The sequence below is a fragment of the Bos mutus genome, chromosome 28 (assembly GCF_027580195.1).
Source record: "Bos mutus isolate GX-2022 chromosome 28, NWIPB_WYAK_1.1, whole genome shotgun sequence".
Lineage (NCBI taxonomy): Eukaryota > Metazoa > Chordata > Mammalia > Artiodactyla > Bovidae > Bos > Bos mutus.
The window spans coordinates 8,534,562-8,558,519 of NC_091644.1; the positions used below are offsets into that span (position 1 = coordinate 8,534,562).

General features: G+C 43.9%; 1 protein-coding gene across 7 annotated transcripts in view; it reads left to right on the forward strand.

The window, feature by feature from the left end:
* The window catches only part of WASHC2A (WASH complex subunit 2A), a 46,202-nt gene that overhangs the window by 11,168 nt on the left and 11,076 nt on the right, over positions 1-23,958 (forward strand). For 2 of the 7 annotated variants that reach the window (XM_070364888.1, XM_070364892.1), the window contains exons 6-22: positions 7-100; positions 1,915-1,976; positions 3,218-3,265; positions 5,970-6,080; positions 6,650-6,737; positions 7,343-7,414; positions 8,121-8,239; positions 8,943-9,003; positions 10,022-10,081; positions 10,463-10,636; positions 12,760-12,887; positions 13,940-14,026; positions 15,997-16,098; positions 17,483-17,614; positions 19,853-20,016; positions 20,621-20,723; positions 22,854-23,009. In XM_070364888.1, coding sequence (XP_070220989.1) covers positions 7-100; positions 1,915-1,976; positions 3,218-3,265; positions 5,970-6,080; positions 6,650-6,737; positions 7,343-7,414; positions 8,121-8,239; positions 8,943-9,003; positions 10,022-10,081; positions 10,463-10,636; positions 12,760-12,887; positions 13,940-14,026; positions 15,997-16,098; positions 17,483-17,614; positions 19,853-20,016; positions 20,621-20,723; positions 22,854-23,009 — 1,761 coding nt within the window. The remainder of the gene's footprint in view (positions 1-6; positions 101-1,914; positions 1,977-3,217; positions 3,266-5,969; positions 6,081-6,649; positions 6,738-7,342; positions 7,415-8,120; positions 8,240-8,942; positions 9,004-10,021; positions 10,082-10,462; positions 10,637-12,759; positions 12,888-13,939; positions 14,027-15,996; positions 16,099-17,482; positions 17,615-19,852; positions 20,017-20,620; positions 20,724-22,853; positions 23,010-23,958) is intronic. The other 5 variants (XM_070364889.1, XM_070364893.1, XM_070364891.1 and 2 more) reach the window with 3 other exon arrangements.

Consider the following 23,958-nt stretch of genomic DNA (forward strand, 5'->3'; position numbering starts at 1 on the left):
TCACAGGATCTGTACATTGACCGCCCTTTACCTTATTTAATTGGGTCAAAGCTGTTCATGGAGCAGGAAGATGTTGGTCTTGGAGAGCTTTCTAGTGAAGGTACACTTTTGCACTGCATACTTTTGTTGCTTTTAACATTTATAGCTTAACTTTTTATTTAAAAATAATTTCAAACTTCACTTTAAAGTCTTAAAGTTGTAAGACTAGGACACGGAACTCTCACATACCCTTTACCCAGGTTTCCATTTGTGAATACTTCGCCATATTCGTGTATCATTCTCCCTCTCTATATATAGTATTACTTTCTCCTGAACCTACTTAGGAGACATCATGCCGCCTTACTCATGTATATGGTTGGCAGTTCATCTCCATGGGTTTTGCATCTATGTATTTAACCAACTTGGATAGAAAATATTTGGGAATAAAAAATTACAGGAAGTCCTAAAAGCAAATAGCTGCCATGCTGCACAGGCAACTGTTTACATAGCGTTTACATTGTATTAGGTGTTACAAGTAACGTGGAGACGAGTTAAGGTTGTTACAGGAGAAGGATGTGGGTTATATGTGGACACTATGCCATCTTGGTGTCTTTGTGTGTGTCTGTTGGGGAAAGGGGGTCCTGGAACCTATCCCTTGAGGGACAGCTGTATTTCTTTGTGTATTTCTAAGTATAAGAGACATTACTTTGCCAACAAAGGTCCGTCTAGTCAAGGCTATGGTTTTTCCTGTGGTCATGTATGGATGTGAGAGTTGGACTGTGAAGACGGCTGAGTGCTGAAGAATTGATGCTTTTGAACTGTGGTGTTGGAGAGGACCCTTGAGAGTCCCTTGGACCGCAAGGAGATCCAACCAGTCCATTCTGAAGGAGATCAGCCCTGGGATTTCTTTGGAAGGAATGATGCTCAAGCTGAAACTCCAGTACTTTGGCCACCTCATGGGAAGAGTTGACTCATTGGAAAAGACTCTGATGCTGGGAGGGATTGGGGGCAAGAGGAGAAGGGGACGACAGAGGATGAGATGGCTGGATGGCATCACTGACTTGATGGACGTGAGTCTGGGTGAACTCCGGGAGTTGGTGATGGACAGGGAGGCCTGGCGTGCTGCAATTCATGGGGTCGCAAAGAGTTGGACACGATTGAGCGACTGATCTGATCTGATCTGAAGAAAAAGAACTTTCTCTTACTTCGTTGCACATTCTGAATATTCATTTGCCCATCTGTCATCTTGGTTGGATGTATGTATGGGGCTTTGATGTGAGACTTTTAGTTTTTATATCCTGCTTATTAATGGAAAAAATTAATCCAAGTGGTTGCATCTTGTGAGACTTGGCAAGAGTGTTCAAGTCAAGTACACTTGACTTTTTGACCTCTTCCCCTAGTAACTTTTATATGAAATAAAGTCACCAATTGACAGGTCTCCAACAACAGTAGCAAAAAGTATGATTACCAAAGTTAGGGGATTTTACTGGATTTAATACTAGCTAGTCCTCAGTCATACTCCCATTTTTCCAGTTGTCCCAGTAATGGCCTCTGCAGTCTTTTTCTCTGGCTCAAAATCCAGTCTCCTCACTGCATGTAGTTGTCAGATCTCTCTGGTCTTTTGGTTTGATACCATTTCTCAGCCTCTTTTTGCTTTTCACAACCGTGACATCGTCAGAGAGTATAAGCCAGTTTTTTCCTTTGTAACTAATATATTTTTTTGTAACTAATAAATATCACGTGGGGAAATACTTTGAGCCTATGTAAATATTCCATTCCTCACTATAGTGAAGACACTTTAATTCCAATGAATGAGTATGGATGGTTTTATCAAAATCTTTTGATGTTGATGTATGGCGGTTTGTGATCTTGAGAAGAAATTAAGAATGTTTCCTTATGAATATTGGCTATAACCTTTATCTTTCTTCTAACCAGAAGGTTCAGTAGGCAGTGATCGTGGGAGTATCGCAGACAGTGAAGAAGAGAACGAGGAAGAGGTAAGGGCTTGCAGGTGTGTCCAGGTCATAGTGGGCAGGAAACTTACGGTGGGTTTAGCAGGCTCAGTAAATAACATATTCACGAATTAGCAATTTGTTTACAACAATCTCTTAATAGCAATAGAAGCCATGTTCTCAAGTCTTTTCCTTGGGATGGGAAGTTCCTTTTTTTCCTGTGTACAAAACCACAGAAAACTGCTTTAACCTTTTACATTACCTTAACCGTTACCCTCCCTCCTGCCTCCCCACCAAACCCTCTTCTTACCAATGTGTTTTGAGGGGGACAACTTAGATAGTTTGGTGGAATCTCTGCCTGAGATACAGTCTTTGAGTAAGTTCTATCTTTGAGTAATTCTAGGAGAAAAGTCCATATTTAAAACTTTCTTTACTCTAAAACCTTCTAGACCAGAAGCTTGCTGAAAGCGTCCACTTAAATGTTAGCTTTACTGCGACCTCTGGCATCTTCACACCCAAAGAGCCTGATCCGACTCCCTGTTCTCTGAGGCCTCAGAGTCTGCGGGCCTTGGCCTTGACGCCTGTTGTATCTGGCATTGTTCCTTTAAGTGGAATATGTGTTACTGCAAAGGGTAGGAACTCTCCGGAGGATCGTTCCTGAATGTTGGTTTCTCAAAGGCGACAGTTTTGTAGCGTGCTCCTCCCCGCTGCTGCTCCTCTGTTTGCACAATCGGTTTCCTTTCCTCCTGCCTCCAGCCCTCCCCTCAAAACACCTGATAGAAGGAAATGAACTTTGTGAAAACAGCCTTGCTTTCACTGACTGTCAGTAGCTAAATAAACCCTTTGCTTTTAGCCACTGAAGCAACTCTTTACCTAATGGCTTGTATTAAATACTGATGTTCCCTTCTTGGGCCTGATGAAGTAGTGGTTTTACTTAGAAGGAAAATAGAGAATGCAAACCAACGCAAACCAATGCAAACTAGCTTTTGATAAGTTAGTTAATTACATGTGCAACTCTTAATCCAAAGGTTAGAAATGATGGGGCAGATTGATATGAGTACATTGTCGGAGAGGTTTAAAAGAATTACAGAAGTGATATGTAACTGGAGTGGCCCTTGGTGATGTTGCCAACTCTCCACCTCATCTGCACCTTGATGCTTCAGGTGATCAGCAGTCAGTTCAGAAACCAGTCAGTGGTGGCTGCCCTAGAGACTTAGACACGACATCATTTCTGTACTTCCAAGTGGAGCCAGTGTTAATAAAACCTTTCTTTTCTCCCCAAAAAGGAGTCAGATGAAGATTTTGCCAATCATAGTGACAATGATCAAAACCGGGTAAGATGCATCTATTGAAGTGACTTTTAAATTTTAATTTAAGCATAGCATGTATAATAAATCTATATTAAAATTACTTTTGAATGACTTACGGAAAAGTAAGGATTTATTCATATTTATAGATATTCATGTTTGCTTCAAATTTTAATGTTTTTAGGCTACTTCCTTGTATATTCTCAATTTTACTTTATATTTTCTTCATTTTTCCTGGACAACAAAGAAGTAAAAAAAAATTGAGAAACAGAGCCTCTAAATAGCCCAATTACCCGTATTGAAATTTTCATATGAATTTCATCACAAGGATTTCTTTGTCGTTTTAAATCGTCTTTGTGAGTTGTTTTGTAAGCTTATGTATTTAACATACATGTATGGTACTGTCGTTGGAGAAGGCAATGGCACCCCACTCCAGTACTCTTGCCTGGAAAATCCCATGGACGGAGGAGCCTGGTGAGCTGCAGTCCATGGGGTCGCAAAGAGTCGGGCACGACTGAGCGACTTCACTTTCACTTTTCACTTTCATGCATTGGAGAAGGAAATGGCAAGCCACTCCAGTGTTCTTGCCTGGAGAATCCCAGGGACGGGGGAGCCTGGTGGGCTCCTGTCTATGGGGTTGCATAGAGTCGGACACGACTGAAGTGACTTAGCAGCAGCAGCAGCATGGTACTGTTGTAGTCTCTAAATGTGTATGGGAAATAGTTTTAAGATTTTTATTTTTGAGATAATACTACATTCAGAGTTTTCATTCCTAAAAACCCTTTGCCTCTGACCTCTTTTCTTAGAAATTAGGTGATCTAATACTACTTGATACTACTGTTTAAGAGACATTCCAGATTAACAGATGGCGTAATGATTTCCCAGAATCTCATCAGCACTGGAATTACGTATGATGTTTTCTGCTGTAGAACATGTTCAGCAGTATATTGAGATTCATCAGCACTGGAATTATGTATGAGTTTTCTGCCGTAGAATATGTTCAGCAGTATATTGAGATTCATCAGCACTGGAATTATGTATGAGTTTTCTGCCGTAGAATATGTTCAGCAGTATATTGAGACTCATCAGCACTGGAATTACGTATGATTTTTCTGCCGTAGAACATGTTCAGCAGTACATTGAGATTCATCAGCACTGGAATTATGTATGAGTTTTCTGCTGTAGAATATGTTCAGCAGTATATTGAGATTCATCAGCACTGGAATTACGTATGATTTTTCTGCCGTAGAACATGTTCAGCAGTATATTGAGATTCATCAGCACTGGAATTACGTATGATTTTTCTGCGGTAGAACATGCTCAGCAGTACATTGAGATGATTCCAGTTTGTATTTCGCTTTCCTAATTGAGAAAAAATTTTTCCACAAAAATTTCCAACTATCAATGAAAGATTCAGCACCTTTTGATGTTACTTTTGTTTTTCACTGCCGTGTGTCACAAATGTGGCTTATCTTTATGATTGTAATAGTCGGTCCTTCTGGAGAGTGTGTGTATTTTTACGCAATTTACTATTAAGATTCACTACCCTCTGACACACACCATTGCTACAAACATGGACATATTTGTAAAAGCAAAGGACAACACTTTAAATTCAGACAGTTTTTCAAATAATATGGTGATTTAAAAGCATTAGTGGAACTATTTGTATTGTTGAAAATAGACTTGTTTTGTGTGCCATTGCTAACCTCAGAGTTCAAAGGATTAAATTAGTTGAAAAAGTGATCTAAGCATAGTGATTGGCACAGTTTATTGATTTAAATGTTAAAAAATTAAAAAAACCAAACAGTTTTTATATACAATGGCTACCTTTGTAAAAATTAGAACTTAACACATAAGATTGTTTGAGTCATTTATTCTTCATATCTTTACACTGTCTAGAGGTAACTGGTGTTATCTGAAAGTAGATTATTTCCAAGTGCTGTCCTTCGCTTTCACAGGTACGCCCGTGTCCGTAGCAGTGGCGTGTGTCGGGGGCAGCGAGTTCATTCTGGGTTTATCATTCCCTGCTTTGTCGCTTGGACCGCCTTGGGTGTCTCTCCAGTTGTTACAGCTAATTCTTTTTAACTATTAATATTTTTGTTAAGATAGTAGTATACTTACTTCGGAGAAGGCAATGGCATCGCACTCCAGTACTTTTGCCTGGAAAATCCCAGGGACGGGGAAGCCTGGTGGGCTGCCGTCGCTGGGGTCGCACAGAGTCGGACACGACTGAAGCGACGTAGCAGCAGCAGCAGCAGAGAAATGAACATAAGTAAGTATGCTGCTGCTGCGGCTGCTAAGTCGCTTCAGTCGTGTCCGACTCTGTGCGACCCCAGAGACGGCAGCCCACCAGGCTTCCCCGTCCCTGGGATTCTCCAGGCAAGAACACTGCAGTGGGTTGCTGTTTCCTTCTCCAATGCATGAAAGTGAAAAGTGAAAGTGAAGTCGCTCAGTCGCGTCCGACTCTAGCGACCCCGTGGACTGCAGCACACCAGGCTCCTCTGTCCATGGGATTTTTTAGGCTAGTGGTGGACATTTTTAATATTTCATTTTTTGCTGTTGCACAGAAAATAAGTCTCGTGTATGATTTGCTCCAGCACATTTACTGCTTCGGAACTGTTGCTGCATTATTTGTTGTTCCGTTTTGAAGAAGTCTAAAGCTGAGTGGTAGTATCTTTTTGAGCTTGATGCCCGTATCTGATACTTTTAATCCGATGGTTTATGCTTTTAGCACATTGCAACGATGAGTGATGAAGAAGAGGATGATGATGGTTGCGACATTTTTGCTGACTCTGAGAAGGAGGAGGAAGATGTTGAAGACATGGAAGAAAACTCTAGGCCTGTAAGAAAGGCTTTACTTGCCATCACCAGGCGAGGGTTCAGAAACAACCCCTAGGATTCATTCCTTTCATTGTCATTTATATTTGTAACCGTCTTGTTTCGCATCATCTCACCTTTCACTTCATCACTTTGCTCAGTAATTCATTTTCACTTTCGGAATAATAGTTGAGCATCCCACATTGCCAAACAAGTACCACTTTCTTCTCCAAATATTAAGATTTTACTAGTTAGATCATTCAATATATATTCACATTCAGAGTTTCAAGATCCTAACACTCCTCCCACCAAGGACCTTGTGGTATTTTTCTTGTCTAGATCTTCGAGTTTTAAAGTTGAAGTATTAAAAAAAAATAGAGAGCATCTCCCTTTGAAGGAACACTGAGTCCTCTTTCTCAGGTGATCTGTTATAGGGTGCATATGTTTACATTTATTTAGTGAAAACATATCTTCTCATCAGTCACCTTCTTTGCCATTGTTTGGATAGTTTTGTTAGGTGTCCCCAAATAAACTACTAGTTAGTCACAAAAAATAGTACAAACAAGTGATTCCTTCGGTCTTCCCTGGCTGTAGAAAAGAAGCAGGCCTACATCATTTGCTGATGAACTGGCAGCTCGGATCAAAGGGGACGCCTCGAGCAGGATGGAAGGGGAGCGCACAGGTACGTCGCCGCCTCTGAGAGGCACTCACAGGGCGGTGGGCCGTCGGGACCCCTCTCTGGGCTGCCCTGAGGTGGGTTTCCTGTTTAATTACTAAGGCATGAAAAGCATAAATTGCAGTTCTTACCAGGTTTGCTTCATAGATTCTCTGATAAGTAAACACTGGACTGCCCCCTTCCCCAGGAAAAATGCACATACACACATCTATATATGAAGTTTCAGGGGATTAATGAATAACGGAGAGAACCATCGGCCCCGGATTAAAAATCCCTGGCTTAGTATTTACTCCTGTATTTTATTTTGACTAACAGTGTAGCATATAATATTTTCTAGTGGTTTAACAAAGTGGAAAGATATCAGAAGAAATCTTTCAGCAAGTGCAATCCTGGTATGTGTGTGACCTGCTGTCATAGCTGGACCCTTCTGCCTTAAAAAGAGGCACTTCTGAGTGTCTTCTCTGGGTAGGGTGCTGAGTGGGTGCTCTGGTGGAGCAGACACACAAAGTTGAATGTCTTGCTCTCATCTTAGGAATTGTGAGGGTGGCGGATGTGCATGAAGCTTCAGTAGAGTAGACTGAGTGTTACTAAACTGTGAAATATTCTTCAAGCCTTATCCCCAGGGGAAGCAAAACCTCAGAAGACGTTGAAAGAGAAGAAGGAAAGGAAAACTCCCTCAGATGGTAGGTCTTTCCCCTTGATCCTCTTCTTTAGGAGGCTCTTGACTCAGGAAGGGGAATATCGCTTCCGTAATTCATTAAAATGCCTCTTTTAAAGCTGACAAATGAGATCTGTCTCCGTTCACTTTTAGAAAGGATTTAACAGCATGCTTTTGGGGGTGTGGGGAGAAGTGAGTGTGGGTTAAAAATGCTTTAAAGGTTTGATTTACTGGATTTTACAGGGACCATTAGCTGTCTTTCTAGACATTTATAAACTAGGGATTGCTAGCATTTGTTTTCAGTAAGGAATATCATATCAGGCCCTTTCACGTTCAGCAGCAATGTCCATTGTATTTCCACTTGGGGCTGTGTCAGTCTCATCTCTCCTCAGTCTACCCTTCTGTCGCTCAAATTCTGGTGGGATAGGTCTTGATGGCAACTGAAGCATATACTTGCTTCAGAAGAAATGAGATGAAAGGGATCGCCTGCAGAGTTCACTCTGCTCCAGACGCTTAACAGACTTGAGAGTGGGAACCCAAAGAACCTTTTAAGGAATTCGATGGGTTTTTGTCTGAAGGCCCTCAGACCACCAGCATTCAAATAGTGCTTATTACATATGGTTAGATAAACTCCCTGCCGGTTGTGGAGGTATTGTAATGTTAATCCCCAGAACTGGAGTTCCAAACCCATCTTTAATTCTCCATGCAAAGCATTCCCTTCTGTTTGCTAGATGAAGAAGATAACTTATTCGCACCCCCGAAGCTGACAGATGAAGACTTCTCGCCGTTTGGTTCTAGAGGCGGCCTGTTCAGTGGAGGGAAGGGACTTTTTGATGATGAGGATGAGGAGGTAAGCCCGTGGTAATCAGTGAAGCTCTCCATAGCTGTGTCATGGGTTTGCAAGGAAGAAAGAACTTGCAGTTCCTTTAGTAAGGAAACAATGGCTTTTTAGTTGGAAGTTGCTTCTACTTTCATATTTTAGGAGATTTTGAACTAAGGGTCACAAAGTGAGGAAATACTGTATCTTGATGCCTTTGTTAAGTAGGGAGAGGATGTGAGAGTGTTAGTAGTGAAAAATTTACATTTACTGCTTAAGTGGTTGTTTCTTAACGGCTTTTATCATATTCTTACATGTTTGTATTTAATTTCTCTATAGACTAAATTGGGCTTCCATGATGGGTCGGTGGTAAAGAATCTGCCTGCCAATGCAGGAGATGTGGGTTTGATTCTTGGTCCAGGAAGATACCCTGGAGAAGGAAATGGCAACCCACTTCAGTATCTTTGCCTGGAAAATCCCATGGACAGAGGATCCTGGAGGGGCTACAGTCCATGTGGTCACAAAGAGCTGGACATGACTTAGCGGTTGAATAATAACAATAAGACCTAAACTGTTTCAGGGTCTGATTTCATCATAGTCTTCACTTTGGAATTGATTTTCTGTCAAGACAGTAGATGTGTATTTTTTAAACTTTATAAGACACTTTTCTTTAGAAATCTTGAAATACAGCTCCGTTTTCCTGTGCTGTTTTTGAACTGTGTTGTTTTATTATAAGCAGAGTGACCTCTTCGCAGAAGCCCCTCAGGATCGGGGAGCTCGAACCCCTGTTAATGAAGGTGAGCGTGGATTGAGGCTGACTGTGCTTCTTCGTTATAGATTTCCAGAACTGGTTCCTTCCTGTCAGGAGATGGAGCCCTTGAAGTTATCCCCAAACTTTGTTAGGCAGGAAGCTGTTACGTTCGCCTTCATCTAGTTAAAAGCGGTTCATTTGCACTAATTCGTGTCTTGCAAAAACAAAAAAGTACCATTTGTAAACCCATATCACAATTTTGTCTCTTTCATAGAGAAAGCAGAAAAAGTCAACCAGGGAAAGCATTCTGGCACTGTTGAGGACATCTTAATTTAATCAAGTTCAGTTCAAAGAAACATTTCTGCAATTCTGCATCTAAATTGGAGACCAGTACTGCCTTAGCCCAGTGTACATTAGAATAATTTGTGACATTTTTAAGCACACATATGCTATTAAAAAACTTAAAATCCGTTAGGTCTATGATAGTCTTGAGAATTGGGAATGAGTTATTTTAAGTGACCTGGTCTCCCCAGGCCAGAAGTCATCAGGTTTTGGACTACTGTGGTGCTGGCTGACCTGATTGTCTTGAGGTTTCTACTCTCCACTTGTTGGCATCTGTGACTTGCCTGCTTTCCCGCTTTCCTGTTACTGTCTTCGTTTTGGGCACTGACGTCTCAGATATTTTGCTGTTCGTTTTTTACTTGCATGTTCTCATAAACGGGATGGATGGAGTCAGAACTGTTGAGCCCTGCTTGCTCTGCTTCCGCCTTCCCCATCTGTGCTCGACATCTTCCTTGGCCTCGGCAGCCAGCCCCACTGTGATTGTCCAGAGTCTGTGATCTTCCATGGGAGTCACAGCCTAGATTGGTTTAATACCAAGAGAAAAGTCATGACGTCGGTAGAGAAGATAATACTAAGGAACTTTTAAATGGCTCTTTGAGGAAAAATTAGCTTTTGAGTCTCCTGTTAGCTCTGTGTTGTGCTGTACATATTTTAGGAAGGTGCGTTTAGCAAGGAAGGTTGCTTTCTTTGTTGAAATGTTCTCTCTCTGTTTCTCATTTTAGCATCTTCATCTTCTAAACCTGGAAAGAAAATCCCGGCAGGAGCTGTTTCTGTATTTTTAGGTATCATAACTCAGAGTTTGTTTTTGATAACTACATACTGTAGTTTTGTGTTTTTAATACTGTCCTCTTCCAAGAGCTGACTAGGGAGGAGAACAGGAAGACCTTCAGAGGGCATCCACAGAGAGCTCACTCACCTGTGTTAGCTCCTATTCCCTTAGAAACCAGCAGCCTTGGGTTTTTCCAGTCTGGGTGATCAGTTGGTTTCCCACTGTGGGACGATCTGTATCAGTAAAGGATGCACGTTGTTGGGTTCTGTTAATGTTTGTGGATGAATCGGAACTATAAGTTCTGGTGGTGGAACTGTTTTTTTTTCTTTCTGTGAAGTCAGGAAGCCCACCCACAGTGGCTCGCAGCTGGTCTGTCCTGTCCTTCCACCCACAGGGGATACTGATGTGTTTGGTGCCACCTCTGCCCCGGCACCGAGGGAGCCCCAGAAGCACGAGCGGCCCCCTCCAGGGAAAAGCGCGTACGTCCCAGCGTCGGCTGGCCTCTTCGATGATGACGACGATGACGATGACTTTTTCTCGGCATCCCGTAGCAAACCTCCCAAGACAGGTACTGCTCCAGCCTGTGTTTCAGGGAAGGTAGCTGGATGAAGAATGTTGACCTAAAAAGGCATGAAGTTCCTCTGGTTCCTCAGCTCTCGTACAGTGCTAGAGTCCCTTCTCAAGCGTTTCTGTCAGAGGCGTCTCATCTCTATTCGGTTATGGAGCCTCGGCAGTCTCTGTGTTATGGACCGATCTTTTCCTCTTTAGAAACTAATTACTAGGATTGTCTTCCTCAGAGGGAGAAAAAGCTGCTCCCCTCTAATATGATCAGGATTCTAGCTTGGACCTTCTCAGTTACCAAGAAAGTTTTAATTGTGCTTTCTTCCGGCATCCTTAGTAAACTGTATGTGAACAGACCATCTATGCCAGGTATCCAGTTCCAGCAAGCCCAGGTGACCTTGGCTTTTCTCTTCTGTGATGGAGTTTTCGGCCCCTTTACCGCTTTGGCACTGTCCTTTCTTCACCCCTCAAATCTCAGCCATTGCATTCCTGAAGTCACTCCTCTGAATCAGTTATTTAATGAGCAGATGGCTCTCCCAGGACTGTTGTAAAAATGCAGATTCCAGTTCAGTGGATTTAGGGTGGGGCCCTTGAGTCTCCGTTTCTAACAGGCTCCCTGGTGGGCAGAGATCACTGGTCCGTTTGTTGCACTTGGAGTGGCAGAGGGTTTGATTCACTGGTTTGTTTTCCGGAAGAGAAAGGTAGACACTGCTGAGGTGCACACAGTTTCCAGCTACCTGAGCAAAGAGCTCTTTCTCCTAAGGACGTGGACCAGGATGCATCGAGAAGCAGGCTGTTCGACTTTAGCTTATTTTCCAGCAATAAGTGTGGAGTAAGGACAGCAGCAGAAATGCAAGGGAAGTAATGGCCTGGTTTTAAAAAGCGTGCAGACTGGACACGTGATATGCTCACATCTAGGCTGGCTGAGAGGACAGTGAGTAAAGGCTGTACTGCTTCCCGGGGCTTGGAAGGCGTCTCACTTGTGTCATTAACTCATTTGGAATCCCAGGTAAGTGGGCGCCACTCTGCTGGGCCTGCTGCTCTCCTGGGACATTCAGGAACCAGTGCCCTCATTTCAGGGACACACACCTCACACCTCATTCAGTGACGCGGTGCTTGTGGTTGCGAAAGGTTGAAAACCACCCACATAGTCACCAGTGGGGCAAGCTACGGTCCTTCCATTTAGTGGAATTTTGTGAAGCTGTGAAAAAACGGAAGTTTATCTGTGTTGACGTGGTTAGATATTACACCCTAGGTATTTGGAAGGAAAACTGCAAATCATAAGGTTTTTTTTTAATGATGTTATTTAGAGCCATGTTTGTGAATTGCTAGAGTTAACATGTTACTATATCTTTTGTGGAAATTAGAAGTATGTGCATCAAACTCTTCCTGCTGGCCTTCCCGTTTGGGTGGGCAGGTGGAATTATGGGGCATGTTCATTATTTGATTCTGTGTAGTTCGGTGCTTTTAAAGAATTATTTATTTACGGCTGTGCTGGATCTTCCTTGCTGCTCGTGGCCTTTCCCTAGTTGTGGAGAGTGGTGTGTGGGCTTCTCATTGGGTGGCTTCTCTTGTTGGGTGCACAGGCTCTTGGGAGCACAGGCTCAGTTGTCCTGAAGCGTGTGGGATGTTCCCGGACCAGAGACAGAACCTGTGTCCCCTGCATTGGTAGGAGCATTCTTTACCCCTAGATCTTTGGGAAGTCCCTGGCTTTTTTTTTTTTTTTCTTGGCTATGCAGCTTGTGGGATCTTGGTTTTCTGCCCAAGGATTGAACCTGGGTAGCAGAAGCCAGCCCTCACTTCTCAGATTCCTAGAGCGGTTGACTTGTCAATGATCTTTCCGTAGGTCCCTCTCTGCCTCTTAGGCCAGTCCAGACCCCTCAAAGCGCGTGCCGCTGCTTGGAGAGGATGCAGGAGATAGTGAAGCTGTCTGCCCTGTGTGTTTCACTGGAGCAGCTCTCATGCCCTGTGAAAAATTCCAGCTGGTCCACTTAATATTTCTTCTGTAACTAATCGAGCAGTAACATGCTTGTTCTGTTTATTCTTTGAGAGCGAAGTTGTTTTCATCGTGGAATTCTGTGGTGGGATTTCTGACTTTGTGTAACTTTACGCCGTGGTTTCTTTCTAAAGACAAAGTCGAGTCCACTGCCGGTATCTTTGACGATGAAGAAGGAGATCTGTTCAAAGAAAGAACAGTGGCTTTGCCAGAAGCTACTGTGAATCAGACAGATGAAAACAAAGCAAGAGCAGAAACAAAGGTGAGCAGGAGGGAAGACTAAACTTAGGTGTGAATCTGTGGGGCATTTTGTTAATTCATCTGGAACCCACAGGGAGGTATTGCTTCCTTGCAAATGTACGGTGAACTTCAGATGTGTAGAGTGTTGAAAGAATACAGCAAACACCCAAGTAACTGCTACCGCCTAGAGTAAGCGGTTACTGGCTTTTACCTTCCCGAGTGGTTTAATGGGTGTGTTAGATGGACGCATTATCATGTGCAAAAGAACATTGCTTTACTTCTGTCATTCCTCCTGTGTGGATTAGCTGCGATTCTTCTGAACAGAAGAGCTTTCTCTCCCCCTTCTTTCTTGTCTTTTTAGTATCATTATAGAATCATGGATTCTCCATTCATTATCTTATAATCCATTAACGTCATTGTTTTTTTGATGCTCAGATTGACCTGTCTTTGGCTAGAGGGCTGCGTCCACCTCAGTCTTTAAGCCCTACTCGCTCCTGTCGCTTCCCTTGCTATCCTGCACAGCTCGATCTGTCCTCTTGCTGAAGCACATCTCTTGTCATGTGTTCCTATGAAACCCTGGCCTTGCTGCTGCCATCCACCTGGGTGCCAGCGTTCAGAACTCAGCAGGCTGCTACCCCAGCTCCAGCTATACACATCCCGTTTGTGCTCTGCACGCTGTGGGCAGTCGTTCCACACTGACGCCTCCAGAGGAGCCCTCTGCTTTACCTGGTTTTTCTTTTCTTTGATGGTTCCCTCTGCCCAGAATGTCCTTGCTCGAACCATGGCCCATGTCTAGGTCCCATCTGTCCTGAGAAATTTACAAGGACTGCTGCTTCCTTCTTTCCTAACATATACCAATTTTTAAATCCTTTTCCATGGTGCTTCTCTTTCTGCATTAATTCTTTATATGCACCTGATGTGCGGCCAACGGCCATGATGTTTTCATTCCTCTGGTGCGTGGCCTGGGACCTTACCTAGCAGAGAGTCAGTACATCTCCTGAACAAGTGAGTGAATGAACCCTTATTTCCAGGTTTCTGGTTTGTTAATTCTTTAATTGTTTCTTTTCAACAAAGGTTATGCTACCTTCCAGCAAAAATCTCAAGCTCTCGTCGGAAACAAAGACTCACAAAGGTTTATTTTCAGATGAGGAGGACTCTGAGGTAAGGAATTCTTTTTCTCAGTTCTGGAAATTACTTCATGGATATGACAATGGGAACTATTTCTGATTCAGGATGTCTCAGAGGTATAAGACTCAGTCAGTACTTTAGTTCTTTCTTTGAAAACAATGTTTTGAGAACACATGGCATTTAGAAAGCAATGTGCGTACAGTCCTGTCACTGTTGGGTTTAAATCCAGTGCATCTCCTAGGAGGAAAACTCAGGATGCTCGAATTTCAGGCTGTGAATTGATGTGCAGTGTAATGAGGTGCTTCTTCCAGAACAGAAGTACACACACAGCTTCGTCTTTCAGGAGGAATAGGGTATCGTATGAACAGTGGGTATCGTATGTAGTGACCCACACACTCTGTATCCCTGGAAGTAATAGACTTCCTTCACAGAAAAAGATGTGGACATGGCAGAAATTTACATGTAATTTCAGGAAATTGTGAACTCTGGGTTAGATGCTTGTGGTTTTTTTTTTATTTTTTTTAAAGCAACAGAGCTCTTTCTTTCAGTGAACTGTTGCCAGTGTGTAAAAGGCAGGAGAGGCATGGGAAGCTGGTGCTCCTCCTGTGTGGCTCTTTCTACCTAAACAGACCTATGGGGCTCTTTGGGGCCCAGGCAAAAACCACGGGGCTGAGTGTAGCTCTTTTCACTTAATGAACTCATTAGCACTGCACTGAGTAAACATTGATTCCATGATTAAAACGATTTCATCGAGAGAGTCTTTGAAACTGTGTTCTTGTCCTACTTGCCTGACTCTTACACATTGAAGATTTTCTTCCCGAGGGAATAGTTGTCCTATTTCATGTTTCTGATTCATGTAACTCAGTTTGCAGGTCTTGCTTTGCATTGTAGGCTGACATTTTACAGCATTTTGGAAGTTTCTTCATAATCTACCAGATCTTTGTCTAGTTTGCAACATTTCCTAGCTGTCATGTCAAGAGTACAAAAGATTTTAAAGTTAAAACTGAATATATATTTATTTAGAAGAAATCATATCCTACTCTCAGGAGGCATGTGAGGTGGTCTGGTAGAGACGTTACTTTGCCAACAAAGGTCCATCTAGTCAAAGCTCCGTTTTTCCAGTAGTCATGTATGCATCTGAGAGTTGGACTATAAAGAAAGCTGAGGGCCGAAGAATTGATGCTTTTGAACTGCGGTGTTGGAGAAGACTCTTGAGAGTCCCTTGGACTGCAAGGAGATCCAACCAGTCCATCTAAAGGAGATCAGTCCTGGGATTTCTTTGGAAGGAATGATGCTGAAGCTGAAACTCCAGTACTTTGGCCACCTCATGCGAAGAGTTGACTCATTGGAAAAGACTCTGATGCTGGGAGGGATTGGGGGCAGGAGGAGAAGGGGATGACAGAGGATGAGATGGTTGGATGGCATCACTGACTCAATGGACATGAGTTTGAGTAAGCTCCAGGAATTGGTGATGGACATGGAAGCCTGGCATTCTGCAGTCCATGGGATCGCAAAGAGTCGGACATGACTGAGTGACTGAACTGAACTGACTGGTATCCTACTCTTATTAGAGGAAAAAGGGGTATAACTACATTAAACAGTGTCACAGGTCCAGTAATTTGAGAATCTAGCTTCTATTTCCATTGTTACATGTGTTTATCTCTCTGATTCTCTGAACAGAAAAAGGAAGTTATTTTTTAAGCATGGTAGGAAATTGATTGGCAAAGTTCGCCCTGTCCTTTGCCATCTAGGTGGGAGAATGGAGCCTCTGGGCTCCTGTGAGGCCGCCTGGAGTCAGGTGTGGGTCTCTTCCTTCTCACCTGCACACAGCAAGGACAGAGTCTGGTGTGTGTTCCTCGAGGACTGTGACAGCCCGCTTTCCTCTCTGACAAGAGAGACCTGGATGGATGGCATCTGTTGTGCCATAAACTTCAGTATTTTATATCTGATACTTTAAAACTGATACATTTTATTAACCAGGAACTTTAATCTTGATCCAACAGGATTTGTTTTCTTGTCAAAGTGTGAGTAAGTCAAAAGATGCAAGTGTCCTGCCTAGCAAACACCGCAGCTCAGTCTTGCTTTTTGATGATGAAGATGGACAGGTAAACACTTTCTGCAACACAAGCTAATCGAGTTTTCAGTTGGTAGAAAACCATTGCTAACATGGCTGTGCATCCAGAGGCTCTTACAGTAGAACAGGGCGGCGGGAAGGCAGGCGAGCCGTCTGAGGGGCGGCGGGAAGGCAGCTGAGCCGTCTGAGGCACACGTAACACACACATCTCGGTGTTTATCTCAGTGATTCCTTTCTTAAGTTCTCAGCTGCACAGTGGGCAGCCCTTAGATTTCTTGACCCAGCTCTGTGCAAGACTTTGTAGATTGCACTTGTATAATCTGCCTTTAAGGAATAGTTTCAGGGGATGAAACCCAGTGATCTACAAGAGTGTCTCAGATGAAGTGGGAGTAGAGGGGAGAAGACAGCCATGTCCCTGCTTTGCTTTTCTTCCCCACCCTGGATGAGAGAGCCAAGTGGGGGAAAGAAATGAGAGGGAAGAAAAGCCAAGCCTTTGCTCTTACACAGAATCACGGGGAGGCTGAGCTCACGGGCTCTGTCATCAGGGCCCGTGTTCATACCGTAGGTCCCCACATGCAGATCAGGGACTTTGGGCAAGTACTGATAACAACCTTGCTGAGTCTCCTCTGGCTTAACAGTCCACAGCGTCATTGTGACGGCACAGCACCTGGCACGCAGTAAATGCGTGGTGAATGTTACTCTGTCTCGGGCATCTCCAGCGAGGGCCAGGTCATTACTCTCACGGCCTTTCCTGCCTTTGCATGATTTCCTTAAGGGCTCCCTTTATCTGAGCTTAACGCTTCAGGGCCATTCACCTGTTGTGGTATATTGTTAAGAGTGTTTTTCTGTCTAACCTGGGCTCAGGCCCTTTGATGGTTTGTTCTCTCTTCCCCAGGTATGTGTCTTTCATAAATGTAAGAGAGTAGAGAAAGCTTCCCGTTTCTTTCTTTTTATTCATTGCTCTGGTTTGTAATTCATAGAAAGAAAGGTGCAGGCTGCCGGCTGCTGCAGGGGCTGTGCTGTCCCCCTGCCTTCTGTAGGCTTTGGGCCCTCCCAGTGAGCATAGAGGGCCCCCACAGGAGGCCCAGACGGAGCCAAGTTCCTTCCTGTTTCTGTGACCTTGTCTTGTTACTCACCCTTGTGCTCCCACCCGAGTGTGCTGCCTTTGAATTCTGTTTCACTTCTATGACTGAATACAGTTAGAGAATATGGTAAGCGGTTGCTGTAGGGTTATAATAAGAGAGAAGTGGCATCTACTGGCACTGTATGATTTTTCCCCCCAAAGATGTTATATATATGTTTCACTTCACTGGAGACTTACTCTCTCATAATTTAACACAAGAGAATATCTAGTTTTTTGTTTTATGTGTTCAAAGCTGTCATACTCTTCTGACCCCCCGCTTTTTTTTTTCTAGGATAATCTTTTTGATACTCCAGCTGCTAAGAAGCAGACATCGTCTCTACTGACTCAGAGCCAAAAGAAAACAAAGCCCTCTGAGCCTCCCAAAAAGAAAGCATCTGCCTTACTGTTCAGCAGTGATGAGGAGGTGGGTGGAAATTTATCTCCTAATGGGGAGTCGGGGTTGGTTTGATGGATTTAAGAGTTACGGCTGTCCTAAACATCTTCTTTTTCTCCTTAGTGTAGATCTAGTGAAATTTGGTTACTAAAGACTGTATTCACAATATTGTCATTCTATTCTTGAAGAAAGATATTTATTATAGTACATTAACTTAAAGGTTAATCTTTTCAAAATACTTGGGCATAAAGTGAGTATGGTCCTCAAATTTATAATACATACTTATCCAAATGAATTAGGGCTTATTTCACGTTGCTGAATGATCGCTGTGTTTCACTGATCAAGGGCTGTAGCTCGACAAGGTAGGAGTGGCTTATGCTGGTTTCACTCCTTGTCTGTAAGTCTTCACAGGATTGCCATCTGGTGTCTGGAGTATATATATTGTTGGAGCCAGCGGAGAGTACAGTTTAGCAGCTGTTCAGATTTAGCAGTGTAGGAAAAGACTAAGTATAATGATGATAATAACTGTGAGCATTAAAAATCTTCTTATTTCATAATAATTACTCTGTTTTAACATTGTCGTTAAGCTTTGAGGGTAAGATACAGATAGATCAATCATAGACATGTTCAGTTTTTTGTTGAAAGAAACTTAAAATGATACAACATAATTTGCTTTTTCTACTCAAACCTGTGAACGGTGATGGATTTTCCTTTTTTTTTTTTTTTATTCTTTCTAGCATTGTTAGTGGGTTGTTCTCCCTGTGGTAATGGCCAACCATCATTTGAATTTTCTATCATATTATTGCAGTTCAGGGAAAATAAAAATACCAGCTAAAGTAGGGAGCAATAGTACCTGCAGAGGAAAGATGAACAGGCTTCCATTATAGAAAAGTAGCTTGACTTTGGCTGCCATTGAGGTCACTTGGAACCTGAGAGAGCACTGATCCCGATTCCACCCCTGGGGTTCTGAATTAACTGTTTGGGGGATGACCCGTCAGTGGAGTTTTTTGAAGCTCATTTGGGGGCTCTGGCTTGTGGCCAGTGTTGAGTCGGACTTCTTTAAGAAGCACTTCTCAAACTGTAACTTGTGAAGAAGTCACTGGATATACTGTTAATGAAGGCAGATTCTGATTCAAAAGGTCTGGAGTTAGAACTTGAGACTCTGTATAACAGCAGCTGCTGCTTTACAAAACCCACTTGGATTTGTAAAGCTCTAAACTCCAGAGACCAAAGGATCACTTAAGCAAGTGCTCAGGAGATCCTTGATTTGAAGGGGTGAGCATAGCCAGGTGGGGTTTCCTTAAATGCTTTCTGAAGGCCAGATTCAGAATTTTGTGATAAGGATTACCTGCAGATTTCATTGTGTCTTATTTATGTTGTGTGAATTTTTTTTTTTTTCTTTTAATTTGGCTGAGTTGGGTCTTATTTGCAGCATGTGGGATCTTTAGTTACAGCTTGCAGATTCTTAGTTGTGGCACATGCGGTCTAGCTTCCTGCTGCTGCTGCTGCTAAGTTGCGTCAGTTGTGTCCAACTCTGTGCGACCCTATGGGTGGCAGCCCACCAGGCTCCCCCATCCCTGGGATTCTCCAGGCAAGAACACTGGAGTGGGTTGCTGTTTCCTTCTCCAGTGCATGAAAGTGAAAAGTGAAAGTGAAGTTGCTCAGTCGTGTCCGACTCTGAGCGACCCCATGGACTGCAGCCTACCAGGCTCCTGCGTCCATGGGATTTTCCAGGCAAGAGTACTGGAGTGGGATGTCACTGCTAGCTCCCTGACCAGGGATCAAACCTGGGCTCTCTGTGTTGGGAGTCTGGAATCTTAGCCACTGCTAAGGGAAATCTCAGGGAAATCCCCTGCATGAGCTTTTTATGCATTTTTTTCCCCAGCTTACTTTGGAATTTAAAAAAATTGTAATTCAAATATCATTCTCCTCTAAAGTTGAGAGTTCTTGACTTTTTTTAAACATTCTTGTTCCTTCTCATTCCCCTTCATAATTAATTTTGTTCTCTGAAGTAGAGAAGACCCTTATCCTAACACAGGGGGAGAGAGAGTGTGGTAGGCAGTGATGGAGGGAGACGCCAGCAGCTGTGTGGGCTCCGCGGGCCTAGCTGTCTGGACTTGAGCTCACGGGAGCCGTGGACGTGGACTCGCCTCCAAAGCGGCACTTGGTTTGCACGCAGCTCAGCTTAATGAGCAGGATTGTATTTTATTTTTCAGGTTTCTTACTCGGGGTTGCCAGAGGACTTTAACATGTATTTTATCTTCTAAGGACCAGTGGCATGTTACTGACTCACAGACCAACTCCACATCTGACAAGTCTAAAGGAGAACCTAGGGACCCTGAGCCCACCCACCAGGAGGTTAAGGCCGTGAAAAAGACCAGCCTGTTTGAGGAGGATGACGAGGATGACCTGTTTGCTATTGCCAAGGACAGGTGAGATAGTCCATGTAAGAAATCATTTCGTCAGTGTCTGGTAACAGGTGAAGGTATTTGATGTGCAAGATGTCAGTTTCTGGGAGTGACATGCTGATGGTTCATCACCTGGTGATGGTCCAAACGAGAATGTCTTTGGTTTTCACTTGCACGGTATTCTCCTTTGGTACTGTGAAATGTTTTTCTTCATAGATCCTTACCTGATTTCTTCTGCTTATCTCTGCATGGCTTATGGGATCTTCATTTCCCAACCAGGGATGGAACCCATGCTCCCTGCATTGGAAGCGTGGAGTCTTAACCACTAGGCTGCCAGGGAAGCGCTCTCCCTTTTTTTTTTTTAACCTTAAAATACTGTTTTTCCTAAGTTTGTTAGGGGTTTAAGTATGATTTGTCTTTTTTTGTTTTTCTTTCCCCCCCGGGATACCCTAAAGAATGTGGAGTTTTGTCCAAGTTACTTAAGTTTGTCATTTGGATAGAAATGCAACTGTGTAAGGTCAACGATTGACTTGGTGGTATGTGGGTTCCTGTAGGTATGGCCTGGAAAGAATATTGTATTTTTAAAATCACATTTGCCTCCAGTTGGACTCTTTGTTTGTTTGTACAGCCAAAAGAAGGCCCAGAGAGCATCACTTCTGTTTGAAGATGATGCTGACAGCGGAAGCTCTCTGTTCGGCTCTCCTCCCACATCTGTTCCTCCTGCAACAACGGTATTCCTAACCTCTTAGCCCATGAAGTATCCTTGAGATGATGTTATGTGAATACTGATGGTCCCCTCAATGAGGTCCTAAAACCTAACCTTGGAGCCTGAATCTTGTGGAAAAACTCCTTTGCCTGACTTTAGAGATCTCCTGATAATGGTATTTTATAGGTGAAGTACGCGTGCAAAGCCTGGAGGAAAGCATCACACAGCCCCTTCAGTGCGAGCTGTAGGCATCCGAGTCTCAGGGAGACCAGGGAGCAGCACGGTTGCCCCCTTCCTGGGGGGGCTGCTGGGCTTAGTCCCGGAGCACGGAACTCCGCGAGCATCAGACCCGGCCAGTTAGGAGCTGCTGGGCTTAGTCCAGGAGCACGGAATTCCGCGAACATCAGAGCAGGCCAGTTAATGCACAGGTTATCCCTTACAGGAGCAGGTTTCAAGAACTAACAGTTTGGTCCTGGATTGTAATTATTCACTATTATTATTAATAGTAAACAAGTAAAAAAGGAAGGAAATTCTGACAGGCTACAGCACGGATGAAGCTTGAGGACATAGTGCTGAGTGAAATAAAGCAGTCACAAAAGGACAAATGCTGTGCGGTCGTTCTTGCGTGAGTGCTTAGGGCAGTCAGATCCATGGAACGACAAATGCTGTGTCATCGTTCTTGCGTGAGTGCTTAGGGCAGTCAGATCCATGGAAACAGTAGGACGGTGGTTACCAGGGCCTGGAGTGTGCTGGAGAGGGGAATGGGGAGTTGTTTAATGGGTAGAGAGCTTTGCAAGATGAAAAAGTTCTGGAGGTTGGTTTTATAATAATGTGGATGTACTTAATAGTGCTGAACTCTCCACTTAGAAATGATTAAGATGGTAAATTCTGTGTTTCTTTAAATCAACATTAAAGTTTTCAAACACTGGTAACGGTGTGTGATGGGGACTCCATTAGTGCCTGTGCAGTCTAAATAGCTTTCAGCAATCACATGTAAACGGCATTACACCGTGATCCCTTGAGCTGAAGAATTAGCAAGTCTTCACGTTAATTATATCAAAAGGAGTATTAAGGGGTGAGAGGATGGTGGCATTATGGTCGTGTTTGTGCCGAGCTTGTGCTGAGCCCTTACTTGGTATAAAATGCTGTGACTGGCTAGAGAAATACACTGCTTGATCTTTGAAATGAATGGATAAAGATGCATGACAGCTATCAGTGTAAGTTAAGAAGGCAGTAAAGGCCAGGCATAGATATAAATATTCTTAGCAACGAAGCAGCTGTGACTTACCAAAGGGAACGGGAAGATCTTTGTGGGTGGCACCCGAGCTGAGCCTTGCTGGGACGATGGAGGCTTGGCTTCTCTGGACAGTGGGGATCCGCTGTGGAAGAGTGGGAGTTTCCGGTAGGCGTCAGGAAGCGTGAGGGTTGAGGAGGCACAGGTAGGTGCGGGTTTAAAGCGGGGCCTGTTGATTACGTGTGAAGTGAAGTTGCTCAGTTGTGTCCGACCCTTCGTGACCCCACGGACTGTAGCTGACCAGGCTCCTCTGTCCATGGGATTTTCCAGGCAATAGTCCTGGAGTGGATTGCCATTTCCACAGTTAATACAAACTTGTGCACGTTTGGGATGGGAGACGAAGTAATATGGTAGGTGTTTTCTTTTAGCAGGTCAGCTCTGGGTGATGACATACAGCTGAAATGTGCAGGGAGGGAGGGGGGCAGAGAGGAGAGGCTGCTGAGTGTCTGGTGGCAGAGGTTACAGGCTGCTTGACGGCGTCCACGAGGGGTTAACGACACAGGAGTCAACCACAGACTCAGGGCAGAAACTGCCGGCAGGTCTGAGACAGTGGTAGTTACTGCTCCTCCCTGTTCGTGCCCCTTTCCTCTCCTGTCCTGTCTCTGCTGACCCCAATGTTTAGCTAGTAACCCTTAAGAGGAGCACACGTTTGTCTTCCTCTATACATTGCCATGCTTGTCAGGCATACTTTGCTGTCTGTCTTTAGCCATACCGTGAGCCATGCAGAATCTTGGGTCCCTGACCGGGGATCGAGCCCGTGCCCCCTGCAGTGGAGGCGCCGTGTCTTAACCACTGGGCCAGCAGGGAAGCCCCTTTCCTTTTGTTTGTTTTTGAGGATGTCATTTACTCCTCTTTTGATAGAAAAAAGAGACTGTCCCTGAAGTACCGCCTTTGCTGTTCAGCGATGAGGAAGAAAAGGCGGCTCAGTCTGGAGTGAAACCTGCAGCTAAGAAGGCTGGGAGCGCCAAGGGGACCTCAGAACTTGGGAGAACTCCTGCAGTCGAGGAGTCAGGAAAGGTGGACTCTTTTTTTCTTGTATCATCTGTTATTTTTGTCTCTCAGATGTTCTTGTAAAACCCATACATGTACGCACTTACCCTTACATTTTTCTACCACAGAAAATGATGACTCAGTTGTTGAAACTTTTGAGAACACTGAAAAGCATGAAGAAGACAATACCTGCTCTCACTGTTCCCGGAGGTCTCCAGCGCTGCTCGCGCCTTTGCTCTCTTTTCTAGGCGCGTGTGCACGCCGTGACACGCGTGTGTGCACACCGTGACGCGCGTTTCCCGGGTTATGTTACTGTCAGTGTTTTGCCTTTCTCTGTCTCAGCTCCTTTTTCCTTTTGGTTTTCTCCCTGCACATCTGTCCTTTTTGACTTACTCTGTTCTCTGGAGTCTGTTTCCCTTTGGTTTCTTTTAGTTTCCACTTGTACTTGAATCATAGTGACAGCTTTAAAAAAAAATATTAACTAAAATTCATACTTTATTCAGATTTCTTTAGTTTTTAACCTGATACACCCCCTTTTTCTCCAGGATATCACATTCACTGTGACAACTTGTAAGAAGATTTTCATTTTCATTTACCAGTCTTTGATGCTATTGCCTGTGAATTACAGAGTGGAGTAAATTGTTTCTTCTGCATTAACTTTCTTCTCCTGGGATGTCTGTCCTCTCCTATAGGAGGCCTGTGAATAAGACTGCTGGCTGCATCTGGGAATCGGCAGTTCGTTCAGTCTCTGCCTTTCTCTCACTGGTAACTTTTCTCTACTGTGTGTGATCGGCTCTCTTCTAGCGCCTACGTGAAGAAATGTCACAAACACTTTTGCTGTTGAGGCTCCGTGGGGCTACAGTGATGCAGACGTTTTCTCTGTATCTGCGTCGTTGTGTGACTTTCTCTTCTCATCACCTCCTCGTGGGCCTTTCCTGTGGTGCTGCGGCCGCTTTCTCCCTGGATTCCAGCTGCG